The sequence below is a fragment of the Bufo bufo genome, chromosome 2 (genome assembly GCF_905171765.1).
Source record: "Bufo bufo chromosome 2, aBufBuf1.1, whole genome shotgun sequence".
Lineage (NCBI taxonomy): Eukaryota > Metazoa > Chordata > Amphibia > Anura > Bufonidae > Bufo > Bufo bufo.
Genome location: NC_053390.1, coordinates 278,645,672 through 278,665,100, shown reverse-complemented (window position 1 = coordinate 278,665,100; position 19,429 = coordinate 278,645,672). Strand labels below are relative to the sequence as shown.

The following is a 19,429-nucleotide window of genomic DNA, read 5'->3' as shown; positions in this document are numbered from 1 at the left end:
TAACCAGCAGCACAAGTGGGGAGTTCTCCCCTGTGAAACTGGTAGGACAGGTGGAATTTTTATTGATCAAAATTACTACCAAGATAATTAACGCCTTAGGGACACATGACGTACCGGTACGGCATTTTTCCAGAGTCCTTAAGGACACACGACGTACCGGTACGTCATGTGTTGTTCCGATCACCGCCGCCCGGCGGGCGGTGATCGGAACAAGGTGCCTGCTCAAATCATTGAGCAGGCACCTCGGCTAAATGCGCGGGGGGTCCTGTGACCCCCCCCGTGTCGGCGATCGCCGCAAACCTCAGGTCAATTCAGACCTGCTGTTTGCGAATTTTACCTGGTGCGGCGGCGGTGCCATCGGGTCCCTATGGGGCTGTGGGGGGGACCCGATGGCATGGAAGGCAGCGCGATACCTTCCTGAGGCATCTGCGCTGCCTTCTGGTGAAGAGCCTGTGAGATCCAGTATTACTCATAAACCATTTTTTGTCATCTTACATCACAAAAAGTGTAATAGCAAGCGATCAAAAAGTCACACGCACCCCAAAATAGTGCCAATAAAACCGTAATCTCATCCCGCAAAAATCATACCCTACCCAAGGTAATCGCCCAAAAACTGAAAAAAATTATGGCTCCCAGACTATGTAAACACTAAAACATGATTTTTTTTGCTTCAAAAATGAAATCATTGTAAAAAACTTACATAAATTTAAAAAAAAGTATACATATTAGGTATCGCCGCATCCGTGACAACCTGGTCTATAAAAATATCACATGATCTAACCTGTCAGATGAATGTTGTAAATAACAAAAAATAAAAATGGTGCCAAAACAGCTATTTCTTGTTATCTTGCCTCACAAAAAGTGTAATATAGAGCAACCAAAAATCATATGTACCCTAATCTAGTACCACCAATACTGCCACCCTATCCCGTAGTTTCTAAAATGGGGCCACTTTTTTGGAGTTTCTACTCTAGGGGTGCATCAGGGGGGCTTCAAATGGGACATGGTGTCAAAAAAAACACTCCAGCTAAATCTGCCTTCCAAAAACCGTATGGCATTCTTTTCCTTCTGCGCCCTGCCGTGTGCCCGTACAGCTGTTTACGACCACATATGGGGTGTTTCTGTAAACTGCAGAATCAGGGCCATAAATATTGAGTTTTGTTTGGCTGTTAACCCTTGCTTTGTTACTGGGAAAAATGGATTAAAATGGAAAATTTGCCCAAAAATTTAAATTCTGAAATTTCATCTCCATTTGCCAATAACTCTTGTGGAACACCTAAAGGGTTAACGACGTTTGTAAAATCTGTTTTGAATACCTTGAGGGGTGTAGTTTCTTAGATGGGGTCACTTTTATGGAGTTTCTACTCTAGGGTTGCATTAGGGGGGCTTCAAATGGGACATGGTGTCAAAAAAAACAGTCCAGCAAAACCTGCCTTCCAAAAACCGTATGGCATTCCTTTCCTTCTGCGCCCTGCTGTGTGCCCATACAGCGGTTTACGACCACATATGGGGTGTTTCTGTAAACTACAGAATGAGGGCCATAAATATTGAGTTTGGTTTGGCTGTTAACCCTTGCTTTGTAACCGGAAAAAAATTATTAAAATGGAAAATCTGCCAAAAAAGTGAAATTTTGAAATTGTATCTCTATTTTCCATTAATTCTTGTGGAACACCTAAAGGGTTAACGACGTTTGTAAAAATCAGTTTTGAATACCTTGAGGGGTGTAGTTTCTTAGATGGGGTCACTTTTTATAGAGTTTCTACTCTAGGGGTGCATCAGGGGGGCTTCAAATGGGACATGGTGTAAAAAAAAAACAGTCCAGCAAAACCTGCCTTCCAAAAACCGTATGGCATTTCTTTCCTTCTGCGCCCTGCCGTGTGCCCGTACAGCGGTTTACGACCACATATGGGGTGTTTCTGTAAACTACAGAATGAGGGCCATAAATATTGAGTTTGGTTTGGCTGTTAACCCTTGCTTTGTAACCGGAAAAAAATAATTAAAATGGAAAATCTTCCAAAAAAGTGAAATTTTGAAATTGTATCTCTATTTTCCATTAATTCTTGTGGAACACCTAAAGGGTTAACGACGTTTGTAAAATCAGTTTTGAATACCTTGAGGGGTGTAGTTTATAGAATGGGGTCATTTTGGTTGGTTTCTTTTATGTAAGCTTCGCAAAGTGACTTCAGACCTGAATTGGTCCCTAAAAATTGGGTTTTTGAAAATTTCTGAAAAATTTCAAGATTTGCTTCTAAACTTCTAAGCCTTGTAACATCCCCAAAAAATAAAATATCATTCCCAAAATGATCCAAACATGAAGTAGACATATGGGGAATGTAAAGTAATAACTATTTTTGGAGGTATTACTATGTATTATAGAAGTAGAGAAATTGAAACTTGGAAATTTGCAATTTTTTATTGGTTTATTTAAATTTGGTATTTTTTTACTTCATTTTACCAGTGTCATGAAGTACAATATGTGATGAAAAAACAATCTCAGAATGGCCTGGATAAGTCAAAGCTTTTTAAAGTTATCAGCATTTAAAGTGACACTGGTCAGATTTGCAAAAAATGGCCTGGTCCTAAAGGTGAAATAGTTAAGGTGAAACGCTTTGACTTATCCAGGCCATTCTAAGATTCTTTTTTTGTCACATATTGTACTTCATGACACTGGTAAAATGGAGTTAAAAAAAATAATTTTTATTTATAAAAAAATACCAAATTTGCAAATTTCCAAGTTTCAATTTCTCTACTTCTATAATACATAGTAATACCTCCAAAAATAGTTATTACTTTACATTACCCAAATTTAACTTTTTTGGCAGATTTTCCATTTTAATATTTTTTTTCCAGTTACAAAGCAAGGGTTAACAGCCAAACAAAACTCAATATTTTTGGCCCTGATTCTGTAGTTTACAGAAACACCCTATATGTGGTCGTAAACTGCTGTACGGGCACAGGGCAGGGCGCAGAAGGAAAGGAATGCCATACGGTTTTTGGAAGGCAGATTTAGCTGGACTGTTTTTTTTGACACATGTCCCATTTGAAGCCCCCCTGATGCACTCCTAGAGTAGAAACTCCATAAAAGTGTCCCCATCTAAGAAACAACACCCCTCAAGGTATTCAAAACTGATTTTACAAACATCGTTAACCCTTTAGGTGTTCCACAAGAGTTATTGGCAAATGGAGATGACAATTCAGAATTTCAATTTTTTGGCAAATTTTCCATTTTAATCCATTTTTCCCCAGTAACAAAGCAAGGGTTAACAGCCAAACAAAACTCAATATTTATGGCCCTGATTCTGTAGTTTACAGAAACACCCCATATGTGGTCGTAAACTGCTGTACGGGCACAGGGCAGGGCGCAGAAGGAAAAGAATGCCATACGGTTTTTGGAAGGCAGATTTAGCTGGAGTGTTTTTTTTGACACCATGTCCCATTTGAAGCCCCTCTGATGCACCCCTAGAGTAGAAACTCCATAAAAGTGTCCCCATCTAAGAAACAACGCCCCTCAAGGTATTCAAAACTGATTTTACAAACGGCGATTACCCTTTAGGTGTTCCACAAGAATTAATGGAAAATAGAGATACAATTTCAAAATTTCACTTTTTTGGCAGATTTTCCAACACCCCATATGTGGTCGTAAACTGCTGTTTTTTGACACATGTCCCATTTGAAGCCCCCCTGATGCAACCCTAGAGTAGAAACTCCAAAAAAGTGACCCCATTTTAGAAACTATGGGATAGGGTGGAAGTTTTGTTGGTACTAGTTTAGGGTACATGATTTTTGGTTGCTCTATATTGCTCTTTTTGTGAGGCAAGGTAACAACAAATAGCTGTATTGGTACTTTTTTTTGTTATTTACAACATTCATCTGACAGGTTAGATCATGTGGTATTTTTATAGAGCAGGTTGTCACGGACGCGGCGATACCTAATATGTATACTTTTTATTTATTTATGTAAGTTTTACACAATGATTTCATTTTTTAAACAAAAAAAATTATGTTTTAGTGTCTCCATAGTCTGAGAGCCATAGTTTTTTAAGTTTTTGGGCTATTATCTTAGGTAGGGTCTAATTTTTTGCGGGATGAGATGACGGTTTGATTGGCACTATTTTGGGGTGCATATGACTTTTTTATCGCTTGTTATTACACTTTTTGTGATGTAAGGTGACAAAAAATTGTTTATTTAGCACAGTTTTTATTTTTTATTTTTTACGGTGTTCATCTGAGGGGTTAGGTCATGTGATATTTTTATAGAGCCGGTCGATAAGGACGCGGCGAGCAGATATGTCTCCAGATTCTGATTGACGCGTTTGGTCTGACCATTCGACTGCAGGTGAAAAGCAGAAGAGAACGACAACCGAACCCCCAAGCGAGAGCAGAAGGCCTTCCAGAATCTGAAAACAAATTGCGTGCCCCTATCAGAAACGATGTCTGAAGGAATGCCATGCAATTTAACAATGTGATCAACAAACGCTTGCGCCAGCGTCTTAGCATTGGGTAACCCAGGAAAGGGAATGAAATGCGCCATTTTGCTAAATCACAGTCTTCCCCGAGGAATGAGGCAGGTCCATAATGAAGTCCATAGACAGATGCGTCCAAGGACGGGAAGGAATGGGTAACGGGAGGAGAGAACCCGATGGCCGTGAATGAGGGACCTTGGCACGAGCGCAGGTCTCGCAGGCTGCCACAAAACCCTCAACCGTCTTACTAAGAGCCGGCCACCAGAATCTCCGAGCAAGGAGATCCACTGTGGCTCTACTCCCCGGATGCCCAGCAAGGACAGTATCGTGGTGCTCCTTAAAAACCTTGTATCGTAAAGCGAGAGGCACAAACAACCTCCCAGGAGGACAAAGATCAGGAGCTTCTGCCTGGTCTGCCTGAACCTCTGCCTCCAAATCAGGATAAAGAGCAGAGACGACCACCCCTTCAGCCAAAATGGGACCCGGGTCTTCAAAGTTCCCCCCTCCCGGAAAACAACGTGACAGGGCATCAGCCTTCACATTCTTAACCCCAGGGCGGAACGTGACAACAAAATTAAACCTAGAATAGAACAAAGACCATCTGGCCTGTCTCGGGTTCAGACGCTTGGCCGATTCCAAGTAGGCCAGATTCTTATGGTCGGTAAACACGGTAATAGGGTGTCTGGCTCCCTCTAACCAATGGCGCCATTCCTCAAAAGCTAATTTGATGGCCAATAACTCCCTATCTCCCACATCGTAATTTCTATCTGCAGAGGAGAGTTTCCTTGAGAAAAAGGCACACGGTCGCCATTTGGCAGGAGAAGGACCCTGAGATAAGACCACACCCACCTCAGAAGCATCCACCTCAACAATAAAAGGTAGAGAGACATCAGGTTGTACCAAAATGGGAGAGGAAGCAAAACACTCTTTAATACTAGAAAAGGCTTTAAGTGCATCTACCGACCACGAGGAAAAATCCACCCCCTTCTTAGTCATATCAGTGAGTGGCTTAAAGGGGTTGTCCGGGATTGGGGACATGGTTGCAATAGTACTATAGTGACATACATATTACATACATGCATGTCCTACCCTTGACAGATATTTGTGAAGCCCAGTTTTCATATATGAAATTATTAGCCGGAAGTGATTGTTTTCTTAGACCCGGTGACGTACCGGGTCCCTTGCAGGCGATCGCAGCCTCTTCTTCCGGCTGCTCAGGGAGCCCGGTGACGTCACCGGCAGCCTAAGTAATTATGCAGAGTTGAAGAAGGGGCAGTAACAAGGCTGGCCGACATAGCGCTAAGCCACGCCCCTCCAGTCCGGTGACGTCACCGGCAGCAGACTAAGTAATTATGCAGAGTTGAAGAAGGGGCAGTAACAAGGCTGGCCGACATAGCGCTAAGCCACGCCCCTCCAGTCCGGTGACGTCACCGGCAGCAGCCTAAGTAATTATGCAGAGTTGAAGAAGGGGCGGTAACAAGGCTGGCCGACATAGCGCTAAGCCACGCCCCTCCAGTCCGGTGACGTCACCGGTCATGCAGCTTTCTATAAGGGGGCGGATAGATGGAGGAGTGGACTATATGAGAGGGGCGGGTGCAGGGACGACTGTAGACTGTAGAAAGTGGGAGATGCCGTGCTGCGCTGGGACCCACAGTGCAGTGCGGTAGGAAGTGATCGCACAGATAAACAACTATGTCAACAATCTGTTGGGGACCGTAGGAGCCATGCAGCAGTGTAAAAACGACCTAAATACATCTGGGGAACCTTGACTCGGTTAGTAATAGTGAGTAAACTGTTTTTAAAAAATAATTTTGATCTCGGACAACCCCTTTAACAAGAGAGGAATAATTCAAAATGAACTTTCTGTAATAATTGGCAAAACCCAAAAACCGCATCAGCTCCTTCTGATTCTCAGGAAGCTCCCAATCAAGCACAGCACGGACCTTCTCAGGGTCCATCCGAAAACCAGAAGCGGAGAGAAGAAAACCAAGAAATTGAATCTCCGGAACCGCAAACACACATTTTTCCAGTTTAGCGTACAATTTATTCTCCCGCAGAATCAGCAAGACCTGACATAGGTGGTCACGATGAGTCTTGAAATCAGGAGAAAAAATCAAAATGTCATCTAGATACACAAGTACAAATTTCCCCATTAAATGATAAAAAATGCTGTTCACAAAATGTTGGAAGTCAGCCAGAGCATTCATCAAACCAAAGGGCATAACCAAATTCTCGAAATGACCCTCAGGGGTATTGAAGGCCGTCTTCCATTCGTCCCCTTCCCTGACCCTGACTAGGTTGTATGCCCCTCTTAAATCCAACTTAGAAAAAACTTTAGCCCCAACAATCTGGTTAAACAGGTCCGGGATCAGAGGAAGCGGATATGGGTCACGAATCGTGATACGGTTAAGCTCCCTGAAATCCAGAAAAGGTCTTAAAGAAGCATCTTTTTTCTTTAAAAAAAACAAACTGCGGCAACAGGTGGCTTCGAGGGTCGGATGTGTCTCTTTCTCAGGCTCTCAGAGATATAAGTACGCATAGCGACTCATTTAGGTTGGGAGAGATTGTATAATCGTGAATTTGGCAGCTTGGCGCCTGGGATGAGATTAATAGGGCAGTCATACTCCCTGTGAGGGGGCAACGCCTGGACACCACTCTCGGAAAACACATCAGAAAATTCAGAGAGAAAAGATGGCACAGTCTTGGTAGAAACCTCTGAAAGAGACGCCGTGAGGCAATTCTCTCTGCAAAACTCACTCCAACCATTTATTTGCCTTGCTTGCCAATCAATGGTGGGATTATGTTTAGTGAGCCAGGGTAGCCTCAACACTAGAGGAGTAGGTAATTTGCTTAAGACGAAACATGACATATCCTCAACATGAGCGTCACCCACAGTCAAACGGATATTGTGAACTATGCCCTTTAACGATCTTTGAGAAAGTGGAGCGGAATCGATAGCAAAAACAGGTATATCCTTTTCCAATGTGCACACCTGGAAACCATGAGTTGTTGCAAATTGATTATCAATGAGATTAACAGCTGCTCCACTATCTACAAAAATCTCACAAACAATGTTCTTGCTGTCTAGCGCCACCCTGGCAGGTAGGAGAAAATGGGAACTACAAGCAAACGGCAAACCTTCAATTTCCGCATCAACCTTGCCAATAGTAGCAAATGGAAAGTTTTTAGAGGGTTTCTTTTCTTTTTTTTTCTTTTTTTTTATTACCCTCAGAAAACTCCATGAATCTCCTAGAGGGGCAAACATTAGCCAAATGATTTATACCCCCACAACAGAAACAAACCCTCCTCTGAGAGCTGAATCCTCTACTATCAGAGGCAAGCAAACCCAGCTGCATGGCCTCCTCCTCAGAGGGGATTGAAACAGACTGAGACCCCTGCGCACTGAATGAGACAGCCCCACTGTCCTTGGGCTGAATATGACAGGAAAGAGTAGTCTCCTCTCTCTCTCTAAGACGCCTGTCAATACGAACAGCTAGAGACATGGCAGACTCTAACGACGCTGGTCTCTCATGAAAAGCAAATGCATCTTTCAATCTTTCCGAAAGACCATGGCAAAATTGACTTCGGAGTGCAGCATCATTCCAACCAGTATCAGCTGCCCATCTCCGAAATTCAGAACAATATATCTCTGCGGACTGTTTACCCTGGCATAAAAGACGCAGTTTAGATTCAGCCAGAGCAATACGATCCGGGTCATCATATATCTCCCACTGGGCTACAAAAAATTCATCCACCGATCAGAGGGGCCGTGCCCCCATCGGCAGCGAAAAGGCCCAAGACTGAGCGTTATCCCTGAGCAGCGAGATGATGAACCCCACCCTCTGCTCCTCATCACCAAAGGAAGGGGGAAGTAGGCAAAAATGGAGTTTGCAAGCCTCTCTAAAGCGAACAAAATTCTCACTACTCCCGGAGAACGTATCCGGAAGTGAGATCTTAGGCTCGGAACAAACTCCATGAACGCCAGCAGAACCGGTCACCTGAAACTGAGACACAGTTTTACGGAGATCTTCTACCTCCAGCGAAAGACCTTGCATGCGGTCAATCAAGGCTGAAACCGGATCCATGCTTAAGACGGTTTAGGCAGTTTATAATGTCACGGGTGAAGTTGCAGATAGCTGGAACTTATAAATAAACGACCGACTGGCTTGATCCCAATCTAAGGAGCATATAGGTGAGACCTATAAAACCCTAAGAGCTCTTTCTGACTGCAAAGCACATGCAAGGGTCTCAATGGTAGACGATTGCATGCCCACGTACCACCTGAAAACCCTATAATAGTGAGGGGACACGACCACCGGCTCCCTGCACTTAATACGGACGGAGTCAGGGTCACCTAGAATCAAGCCAGCAAGGAAACACAATAAAGGAAAAGACTAATCTGAGCAGCCTCCAGCAGTGAACACTTCGTCCAGGAAGTAGTATAAACCACAAAGTGAGGCAGTATGGGAGGGAATATAAAGGAAGACAATTAGTCTAAATAAGTGACACCTGGCAGAAGGAAAGGAAATGACAAAGTGAAACCAAAACAAAGAACGTCATACAAGAGGTAGAGAAGAACGTCTGTCAGACCTTCTCACAGAACTGGCGGTGACATCTTATTTTAGTGTTTCCATAGTCTGAGATCCATAGTTTTTTAAGTTTTTGGGCGATTATCTTGGGTAGGGTATGATTTTTGCGGGATGAAATGACGGTTTGATTGGCACTATTTTGGGGTGCATGTGACTTTTTGATCGGTTGCCAATACACTTTTTGTGATGTAAGTTGACAAAAAATTGTTTATTTAGCACAGTTTTTATTTTTTACGGTGTTTATCTGAGGGGTTAGGTCATGTGATATTTTTATAGAGCTGGTCGATACGGACGCGGCGATACCTAATATGTATACTTTTTTTTATTTATGTAAGTTTGACACAATAACAGCTTTTTTAAAACAAAAAAAATGATGTTTTAGTGTCTCCATATTCTGAGCCATAGTTTTTTGTTTTTTTTTGGGCTATTGTCTCAGGTAGGGGCTTATTTTTTGCGGGATGAGGTGACGGTTAGATTGGTACTATTTTGGTGGGCTTACGCCTTTTTGATCGCTTGCTGTTGTACTTTTTGTGATGTAAGGTGACAAAAAAATGGTTTATTTAGCACAGTTTTTATTTTTTATTTTTTACAGTGTTCATCTGAGGGGTCAGGTCATGTGATATGTTTATAGAGCCGGTCGATACGCATGCGGCGATACCTAATATGTCTATTTATTGTTTTTCCCCTATTTTTTATATATATTTTTTTACTTTATTTGGGGAAAATGACATTTTTGTTTATTTTTACTTGAAACTTAATTTTTTTTGGGGGGGGGGGGACTTTCTTTATTCAACTTTTTTTTTTCACTTTTTTTGTCCCACTTTGGGACTTCAACTTTTGGGGGTCTGACGTTTTACAATGCATTCCAATACTTCTGTATTAGAATGCATCGGCTGTATGAGTAATACTGTGTGTATTACTCATACAGCTTCCGGCCTGTGAGATCCAGGGGGCTGGATCTCACAGGCACGTCACAGGAAGGCAGCGGCGATGCCTCAGGAAGGCATTGCGCTGCCTTCCATGCCATCGGGTCCCCCCTACAGCCCCATGGGGACCCGATGGCACCGCCGCCGCCCGCACCATAAAAAGCCGCAAACCACAGGTCTGAATTGACCTGTGGTTTGCAGTGATCGCCGACATTGGGGGGTCACGGGACCCCCCGCGCATTTAGCCGAGGTGCCTGCTCAATTATTTGAGCAGGCACCGGCTTCCGATCACCGCCTTCCGCGCGGCGGTGATCAGAAATACACAGGGCGTACAGGTGCACCTGTGTCCTTAAGTACCAGGACATAAGGGCGTACCTGTACGCCCTGTGTCCTGAAGAGGTTAAAGTGGATAAAGATTTATGGAAACTTATGTTAACTGAATGGAAGCATCCTGAAATAGGTCCGGTTCTCACTAAGAGATTTAAACTATTTCCTCTCCAGGGGGCTGAATCAGAACTGTGGGTACCGCCTCCGAAGGTCGATATGGCGATCTCCAAGTTGTCTAAAAGGACCTTAGTTCCTTCTGATGACAGAAGCAACCTTCAGGATCCATTAGATCGTAGGGCCGAGTGCACTTTGAGGCGCAGATATTCCGCAGCCTCTGCTTCAGTTGTAGTTGCTTCCTCAGAAGTCACGGAGTTTGTTCGGTCCCGTGTTCTCAGAATCCAGTTGGACCTGCAATCTGGAGTCTCCAGAACTGATGTACTAGATCAGTTCAAAACCTTACTCCTAGGAACGGATTTTTTGTGTAACGCTTCCACACAGCACCTGAAGTTAGCCGCCAAAGGCATGGCTCTCTCTTTCGCCAGTCGGCGGCCCCTATGGCTGCGTCCCTGGGTTGCCGATAATGCCTCCAAATTTAATCTGTGTGGCTTACCATATGAACCAGGAAGACTCTTTGGTTCAGAATTGGACAAGTTAATGGAGAGCCTTGCGGACAAACAGGGGAAGTCCCTCCCCCAACAATCCTTTCGGGGCCCGAGTAGGCCCAGAAGTTCAAGAACCCAGGGCCCCTCCAGGTCTCAGAGATGTCAGGAGTCATCCAGATGCGGACAGGGTCACGGTCGTGGAAAGGACCATAAAGCAGATCTATGCTCTCCCGCTTATCTTTCCCCATCCCCTCCAAATCGTCTGTGCGATGCTCAGAATTTCAGTTCCCCTCCGGTTGGAGGTCATCTAAGTTTGTTTCAGCTGCAAAACATTCCGGACCAGTGGGTCCTAGAGATAATTATGTTGGGGTACAAAATAGATTTTCTGTCCCCTCCCCAAGAGAAGTTTGTTTTAACCAAAACCCTAAACCAGACCAAACAGTCTATCTTAGAGGATTCGGTCCTCCTTTATGTACAGAAAAGGGACCTAGAGGAAGTTCCTCCTCACGAACAAGGGCTGGGAGTATACTCCCCCGTTTTTCTAGTCCCGAAGCCGTCGGGTGATTGGCGCATGATCATAGACCTGCGTTACCTAAATCGGTTTATAAGACCAAAGGGCTTCAGAATGGAGACCATTCGATCACTTATCAGCATCCTAAACCCCGGCGATCTAATGATCACCTTAGATCTGAAGGATGCTTACCTTCATATCCCCATTCACCGAGCTCACAGGAGATTTTTAAGAATTGCGGTCTCCATAAGAGGGGTGGTAAAACATTACCAGTTTGCTATTCTGCCTTTTGGCATTTCTTCCGCTCCCCACACTTTCACAAAAGTTGTGTCTCCGGTTGTCACCCAACTCAGGCTTTAAGGGCTAGAGATCGTGCCATACCTAGACGACTGGCTTTTAAAAGCCGCCACTTTAGACGTTCTTTTATCTCATCTTCAGCTGGCTCTTTAGTCTCTCCAGTGCTTGGGCTGGCTCATAAATTGGGAAAAATCGGAGATCGTTCCATCTACTTCCAGGATGTTCCTGGGTTTTGTTGTGGACTCCGAACGGATGACTCTTTCCCTTTCTTCAGAGAGGAAGGATCGAGTGATAAGAGCTGCACAGTTCCTCATGGCACCTCGGCTGGTGTCCATCAGAACTCTCATGAAGATGTTAGGCCACATGTCAGCATCTGCGGAAGCAGTTCCTTGGGCCCTATGGCACCTACGTCCACTTTAGGAAGAAGTGTTAGCAGTCTGGAATCGCGACCCCAAGGGGTTGGCCAAGACGCACTCCCTGTCTACCGAAGTCCATTCCTCCCTCAGGTGGTGGAGGAACCTATCAGATGGGAGGTCCTTGATTCAACCTCGGTGGATCACGTTGACCACAGACGCCTCCCTTCTAGGTTGGGGAGCCCATCTGGAGGAGAATCCAGTACAAGGTACCTGGAGTCCGCAGGAGAGGCTTCTCTCATCCAATCTGAGAGAATTGAGAGCAGTTTGTCTCACTCTCTACCACTTTGCTCCTCTTATCCGCGGAAAGGCGGTAAGAGTCCGCTCGGACAATACGACGGTAGTCGCTTACATTAACAGACAGGGAGGCACAAGATCTCAACCTCTCCTCCAGGAAGTTGGTCTAATTCTTGCTTGGGCAGAAACCAGTCTATCCCACCCTTTGGCTGTTCACATCAGAGAAAATCTCAACATAGTTGCAGATCGGCTGAGTCGGGGTCTGCAAGTTCCAGGCGAATGGTCATTGAACAGAGACGTTTTCACCCAGATCACTCTCCGGTGGGGTGTTCCAGAGATCGACTTGATGGCGACCCATCTTGAACACCAAGGTGGACAGATTCTGCTCCCTCTACAAGACGCTCTGTCCATAACATGGAGGTTCAAGCTGGCTTACATATTCCCTCCAATTTTCATGATACCAAGGGTATTGATGAAAATCAAGCAAGACCAGACCCAGGTCATTGCGATAATGCCATTCTGACCGAAGAGGTCTTGGTTCACCCAGCTCATGAAGATGAGTCAGGGCACATATTGGAGACTTCCCCTAATGCAGGACCTAGTGTATCAGGACACAGGTACCTGCCTAGATCTGAGGAAACTCAATCTGACAGCCTGGAGATTGACAGGTCCCTACTAGAAGCTAGAGGGCTTTCTGCGGAGGTCTTGAGAACTATTTCACACTCCAGGGCGGAGTCTACAAACAAAGCTTACTCAAGGATATACAAGATCTTCCTTCAGTAGTGTGCTGATAAAGAGGTTGTACCCTCAGAGTCTCCTCTTTCAGGTATTCTGCAGTTTCTGCAGGATGGCCTGGACAAGAGTCTAAGCCCGTCAATGCTCAGAGTAAATACCAGTGCGCTTTCTGCCTTTTTAGGCAGACCCTTAGCTCAAGACCCCCTACTCAGGAGGTTCCTCAAAGGACCCGAAAGATTAAAACCTAGAATCCTGAGACCCATACCTGAATGGGATTTATCTGTGGTTCTGATAACCCTTGGAAAATGTGGACCTTAGATTTTTATCTTTAAAGGTCACATTTCTACTGGCCATAACTTCGGCCAAGAGGATTGAAGGACTTCAGGCCTTGGCGGCCGCTGAGCCTTGTACCCTCTTCCTCCAGGACAGAGTTCTGTTGAGGTTTCTACCGACCTTTGTCCCCAAGGTACCATCATTTAGAAATACTAATCAGACCATCACCTTACCGGTTTTATGTCTCTCTCCCTCATCTCCGGAGGAAGAAGCCCTCCATTCCTTGGACATTTCAAGAAATCTCAGAATCTACCTGAACAGAACTGCGGACTTCAGAAGATCCGAACACCTCCTGCTCTCCTTGTCGGGGAAAAAAAAAGGTCTAAAGGCCTCTAAAGCCTCTTTGAGTAGATGGGTAAAAGAGGCAATCCATGAAACTTTTCTAGCTCAGGGGTTGACTCCTCCATTGTCATTGCCCCCTCTACAAGGGCAGTATCTACTTCGTACGCAGAGAAAAGTTTGGTTCTGCTAGAACAAATCTGTGCTGCAGTCTCTTGGAGCCCCCACAGCACCTTTTATAAAGCATTACCGCCTAGACTCAAAGCGCTCTGAGGGAGTGGCATTTGATCGTACCGTTCTCAGTGCCGCCCTCTCATGAAAAAAAAAAAAAAAAAGAGAGAACGGGGAACCCTCCCAATTTGTCTGTTGCTCCTCGCTAGGTCCCCACTTGTGCTGCTGGTTAAGACGTAAGGGAAGCGTTCATTTTAACGAAAATTTGTTTTCCCTTAGTCCTAACAGCAGCACACAAATTTCCCACCCTATCTTTGTTTCGTGAACTTGCTGATAAAGAACTGGTTGAAGGGCGGGCGTCCCTTTATAGGGGGTGGGTTAATTGTTTAATTATCTTGGTAGTATTATTGATCAATGAAAACTCCACCTGTCCTACCAGTTTCACACTGGAGAACTCCCCACTTGTGCTGCTGTTAGGACTAATGGAAAACAAATTTACGTTAAAATTAACGCTTCTATGCGCAGTCCTGGATTTAGACCGCTGACCTGCAAACTGCAGCACTGTAATTGAAAACAATTGGAGGCAGACACTACATGTGGTCGTGTGAATGGGTTTATCAGAGCAACTGAATGTGCTTAATATATTCAGTAGCATTATATACTGTATGACTGCAGTACTGGAGTGATGACAGTTTGATCGATTGTCCATCCTACCTGAGTTAAAGTGCTGAGTGATCCAGTAAAGCAGACTGTGACCAAGCCAAGGACAAACAGCTCTCTTCTCTTACCCAAAATGTCTGGATATTCATCCATGATTGCAGTTATAACAGCTTCAAGGCCTCCAAACTAACAATGTGATAGAAAATATGCAAAAGGTTTAAACAGTTTTGATCTGTGGGGGGTCTGGATATGGTGAGCCCCACAGATTAACGCAATGAAGGGACAGAAGTGGTTTTCACCATAACCCGTAAGCTCCTGTTGCAATTGCTCTTGTTTTTTTAATTTAGTAATTAGCAGAGGTGTCTGATGATCTATCCCATACCAGCTCCTACCATACTTTGAGGGACATTTATCAAGACTGGCGTACCCATACGCCAGTCTTGATCTCCCTGGTGTGATCATCTTGCACTGGCGTGATCTCCCTGCACTGGCATGATCTCCCTGCACTGGCGCCTAATTTATTAAGTGACAGATTAATATATTAGGAGCATCTCTGCCCTGCTGTGTGCCAGAAACTGAAGTCTATGCCAGCTACAGTCATTCTTTGTGCAATCTGCATCAGAATTCTGGCTTGTTTTAATTAGTAAATTCCCCCCACTGCTGAGGACAGTGATCGGCTGCAGCAGTCAGATACCATATAGTGGCATGTCACCGTTGAGGCTTGAAAACAAGCAGGAGGACCGCAGCGGTGGCACAGAGAACAGCCCTGGAGGAAGAGGTAAGTATACCCTCATATTTTTTTTCGAGCATTCAAGGTCTTATCTGAGATTTTTATTTATCTCAGACAACCTGTTTTCAGAAGCCCCCTTTAAATTGTATTGTATTTTCAAAAATAATACATAACAGAAAGTTTTGGTTTGGTTCTCGGCTGAGTTCCTGGTGTTACCAAAGCTTGAAGATAAGTGTTTCCTTTCCCTTTTGTATTTTGTTTATATATATATATATATATATATATATATATATATATGTGTGTGTGTTGCCTTTCCCTGTTTGTCATTAGGCCTGAGGGAAACTCCTGTTCGTCCTTCACTTTGGAGGAACAGGTAGACTCAGTCCTGACATTAGTTCCAGGGTTCTATAGGGTGAGATAGGATTCTAGGTATCCGGTGTATGAACGGGCCTATCTTTGGGGCCTGTTCATACTGGTAGTCTGTCAGGACTGGAGTTAGGGTTTTCTCTAGGAGGTGTCCATCTTCCTTCCCTAGTTTCCAGGCCTTATAACCGGTATCCCCTTTCCCTCCTATGCTCGGTGTTGTGTTTTCTTCCCACACACCAGCGTGACACCTGTATTACGGTACGGGCCCATTGACTTGAATGAATCCACGATCCCCAATATATGGCAAAAGACAGGACATGTCCTATCTTTTGCAGTGCAGAGGCACGGACCAAAAAGCCCACTGAAACGCTTCTTAGTGCTTCTGATCCGTGCCTTCACACCGCGCTGTCTCTTGCGGATTGCGGACCCATTCAAGTCAATGGTTCAGCGTCCGTGATACGGGATTTACACGGCTGGTGCCCGTATATTGCCTACGGTCGAGTGAATGAGCCCTGGATCTGTTTGGATTGTTTCATAATTTTTGTATGGAAGGAATAGGAAGAATATGAATTTGATGGTATATGAATTGACTTACCGTACTATCCAAACCAAGAGTGATCATCATCATAAAGAATATGATAGCAAAGAAAGTTGAGCCGACCATGTTAGCAATTGCTTCTGGGTATGTTATAAATAGGAGGCTAGGTCCTATAAAGGCAACAAAACAAAATAATGCAAGATTTTTACAAACCTTATTAAGATTTATGGATGAGTCACAGAAATTTCAGCAAACTAATCTGCTGCATGTGAATATAACAATGTACTTTTAAGTGATTCATTAAAATAAAGAGATCAAAATAACTAGAAAATCCATTTAACCCCTTAAAGGGGTTTTTCAGTAATAATTATATTTTATGTAATGTCCCCAGCCTGCCTTCTAAAAAAGCAGATTCATACTTACCTGCTCCACACTGTTCTGGTACTCCACTGTCTCCATCTTCCGGTCCCCTCCATGTTCAGCTGGCCATAGGCTTGGTCACATGCACCACTCCAGCCAATGACTGGCTTCAGTGGTGATGTGGCCACAAGCAGTAAAATGGCTGCCTGTCTCTAGGTGATGTTGTCATGTTAATAAAGAAAAACAAACACAACACACACAGATCTGTTTCTAAACAAATACTGACAGACATGATGGGCTGCCGCAGGTAATGATACTGTATATACTGTATATGTTCTGCTCCCTAATATACTACTTTTCATCTGTTAGATACCTGGGCAGTTCACTAAAAGCCAGGTCCCATGATACTTGTGAGGTCACATGACATCTCAGATAACTCCCTATGGATCCATTTTACAGGACTCAAATGGGCCATACAATTTTTTCTTTACAGAGAGGTTACTGTATGGATATAATAAAAGTCTGCAAGCAAACTTTTAAATAGAGTTATATTAGAAAATAGTTTGACGTCCTATTCTCTAAATAAATAAATGTAATCATTAAAACCAAAATGCTATTTTTAATGTTTTTTGAATAAAAGAACTATAGTTTATCCTGACGTGCAGAAACCTTTTTTTTGCTACTTATACAAATATGGTATCACTGTAATTGTACTGACCTGGAGAATGAAGGTAACAGATCAGTTATACTGCATAGGGAATGCTGTATAAACAATTACAAAACCAATAAAACTGTGGCAGAATTGTGTTTTTTTCCAATTCCACCCCATTTGGAATTTTTTTCCAGCTTCTCACTACATCGTATGAAATATTAAATGGTCTGATTAGAAAGTACAACTTGTCCTGCAAAAAACAAGCCGTATGGTCCCAGAAAAGCAGGGAGTGAAAAAACAAAAATGAAAAACCATATGGGGGTGAAGGGGTTAATAAAAAGGTAGGGATGCAGTCACAACCTTAATAAAAACTAACTCTTCCTGGTTTTGCCCCTCCCACTGGTCACATCATGTGTCCTTCAGCTGCAATCACTTGGAGATTTCATCTCCTTTCAGTGCAGCTTAGGACCTTCCCCTCCATGTGCTGAACGGACCATTCAGTCTCCTCTCCTCCCTGCACTGATCATACATATTGCTGTTGGGCAGAGATAGAGAGAGCGCTGTATGAGCACTCTGATGGAACATTAAGGAAGCAGTCAGGGAGCTGGACCACCCTGACTGTGGACTAGACGCAGGGACTTTTTTCTTGCTAAAAAGTGTGTCTTAGGTCGAATGCACACGGCCATGGAACAGGGACGTGAGCGGTCCGTGGTATCCCGGCCTGGCATCCTGCTGACAGCAGGAGCGCACAGCGTCATTGGTTGCTATGACACCGTGTGCTTCATGCTGACGCTGCACTACAGTAATACACTCATATGATCTATACGAGTGTATTATTGTAGTGCAGCGGCGGCATGAAGTGCATGGCGTCACAGCAACCAATGACGTTGAAGTGCATGGCGTCACAGCAACCAATGGATTCGCCAAAAACGGAAGCCGCCAGTGTGCCTTCCGCAATTTGCGGAACGGGCGGCCGTCAATATAAATGACTATTCTTGTCCGCAAAGCGCGGACAGAATAAGACATGTTATATTTTTTTAGCGGGGCCGCGGAACGGAGCAACGGATGCGGACAGCACACTGAGTGCTGTCCGCATCTTTTGCGGCCCCATTAAAGTGAATGGGTCCGCATTTTGGCGGCTCGGATGCGGATCCAAACAAACGGCTGTGTGCATGAGGCCTTAAAGTTACAAAAATACTGTATATAGTCTTTTAGTGTTTTATGAATTGTACACCATAAAATGACTTAAAAAAAGATTTGTATTTTGTGTCACCATGGTCTAGAAGCCATACGTTTTTTTATTTTTCTGTTGAGACAGCTGTAAGCGGGCTTGTTTTTGCAGGATGAGTTTTTATTGGTACTATTTTGGGGTACATATGACTTTTTGATTGCTTTTTATACCATTTTTTTTACAGCATTCGTGTGGAATAGGTAGCATGATCATTTTATAGATCTGGTCATTTTGGATGCACCAATACCAATTATGTATAGTTTTTTTCCCAGCAGTAAAAGACTAGATAAGGGGAAAGGGCATTTCTTCACTTTATAATTTTTTTAAAAAGATATATATTTTTTTTTTTACTTTTCTGTCTCCACTACAGAACGTGAATTTGCTCTATAAAGATGATTGGTATAAAACACTTGTCAGTGTATAATCACTTGTAGCAGGGTCTAATTGGCTTCTGTAGCTGGCAGATCAGGATGGCCGATGGCTAGAAAAGGTCCTCACTCTGTCAACTCTTAGATTTGCAGACACTATTGCCTGTGGCATCTAAGGGGTTAAACTGCTGAGTTCTGAGCTAGATTTGATCTCAGCAGTTGTAGCAAGAAGTCAGCTGTATGTCACAGTTGATAGCCACTGAAGATGGAGCCGGTTCAGCTCCTGAGCCTATGCCATCCAGTTGATGTTACTGTACATTGGATTGCAGTAAATCACTCACGATCTGATCATAAAGTTACATCCTTTAGCACGAAGGGGTTGAGCATTTCCCTCATTTTTATTTGTGCCCCTTCTAGTTTGTCCTTCACTAAACCCAGTCCTTGCTCTAAACTCTGAAAATCTACCAGAACGAGTGCCTACCTCAGCCTGTATCTGATTAAGGCCAAGGCTACTGTAGCATCGAGATAGGGTTTGTCTGGAGCAAGAAGCTTTGGCAATTCAGTAGCTAGATGTTTGCAGGATATATCCAGTCCAGGTAGGACTGGGTCATTGTCAGAGTCCTCATTATCTGGGCACAGCA

At 43.9% G+C, this 19,429-nt stretch overlaps 1 protein-coding gene across 1 annotated transcript in view; it reads right to left on the bottom strand.

Moving 5' to 3' along the window:
• Nucleotides 1–19,429, bottom strand: part of LOC120990784 (sodium-dependent serotonin transporter-like) — an 88,505-nt gene that overhangs the window by 19,798 nt on the left and 49,278 nt on the right. The window contains exons 8-9 of the mRNA XM_040419687.1: nt 16,235–16,347; nt 14,598–14,729 (exon numbers count right to left, since the gene is read on the bottom strand). Coding sequence (XP_040275621.1) covers nt 14,598–14,729; nt 16,235–16,347 — 245 coding nt within the window. The remainder of the gene's footprint in view (nt 1–14,597; nt 14,730–16,234; nt 16,348–19,429) is intronic.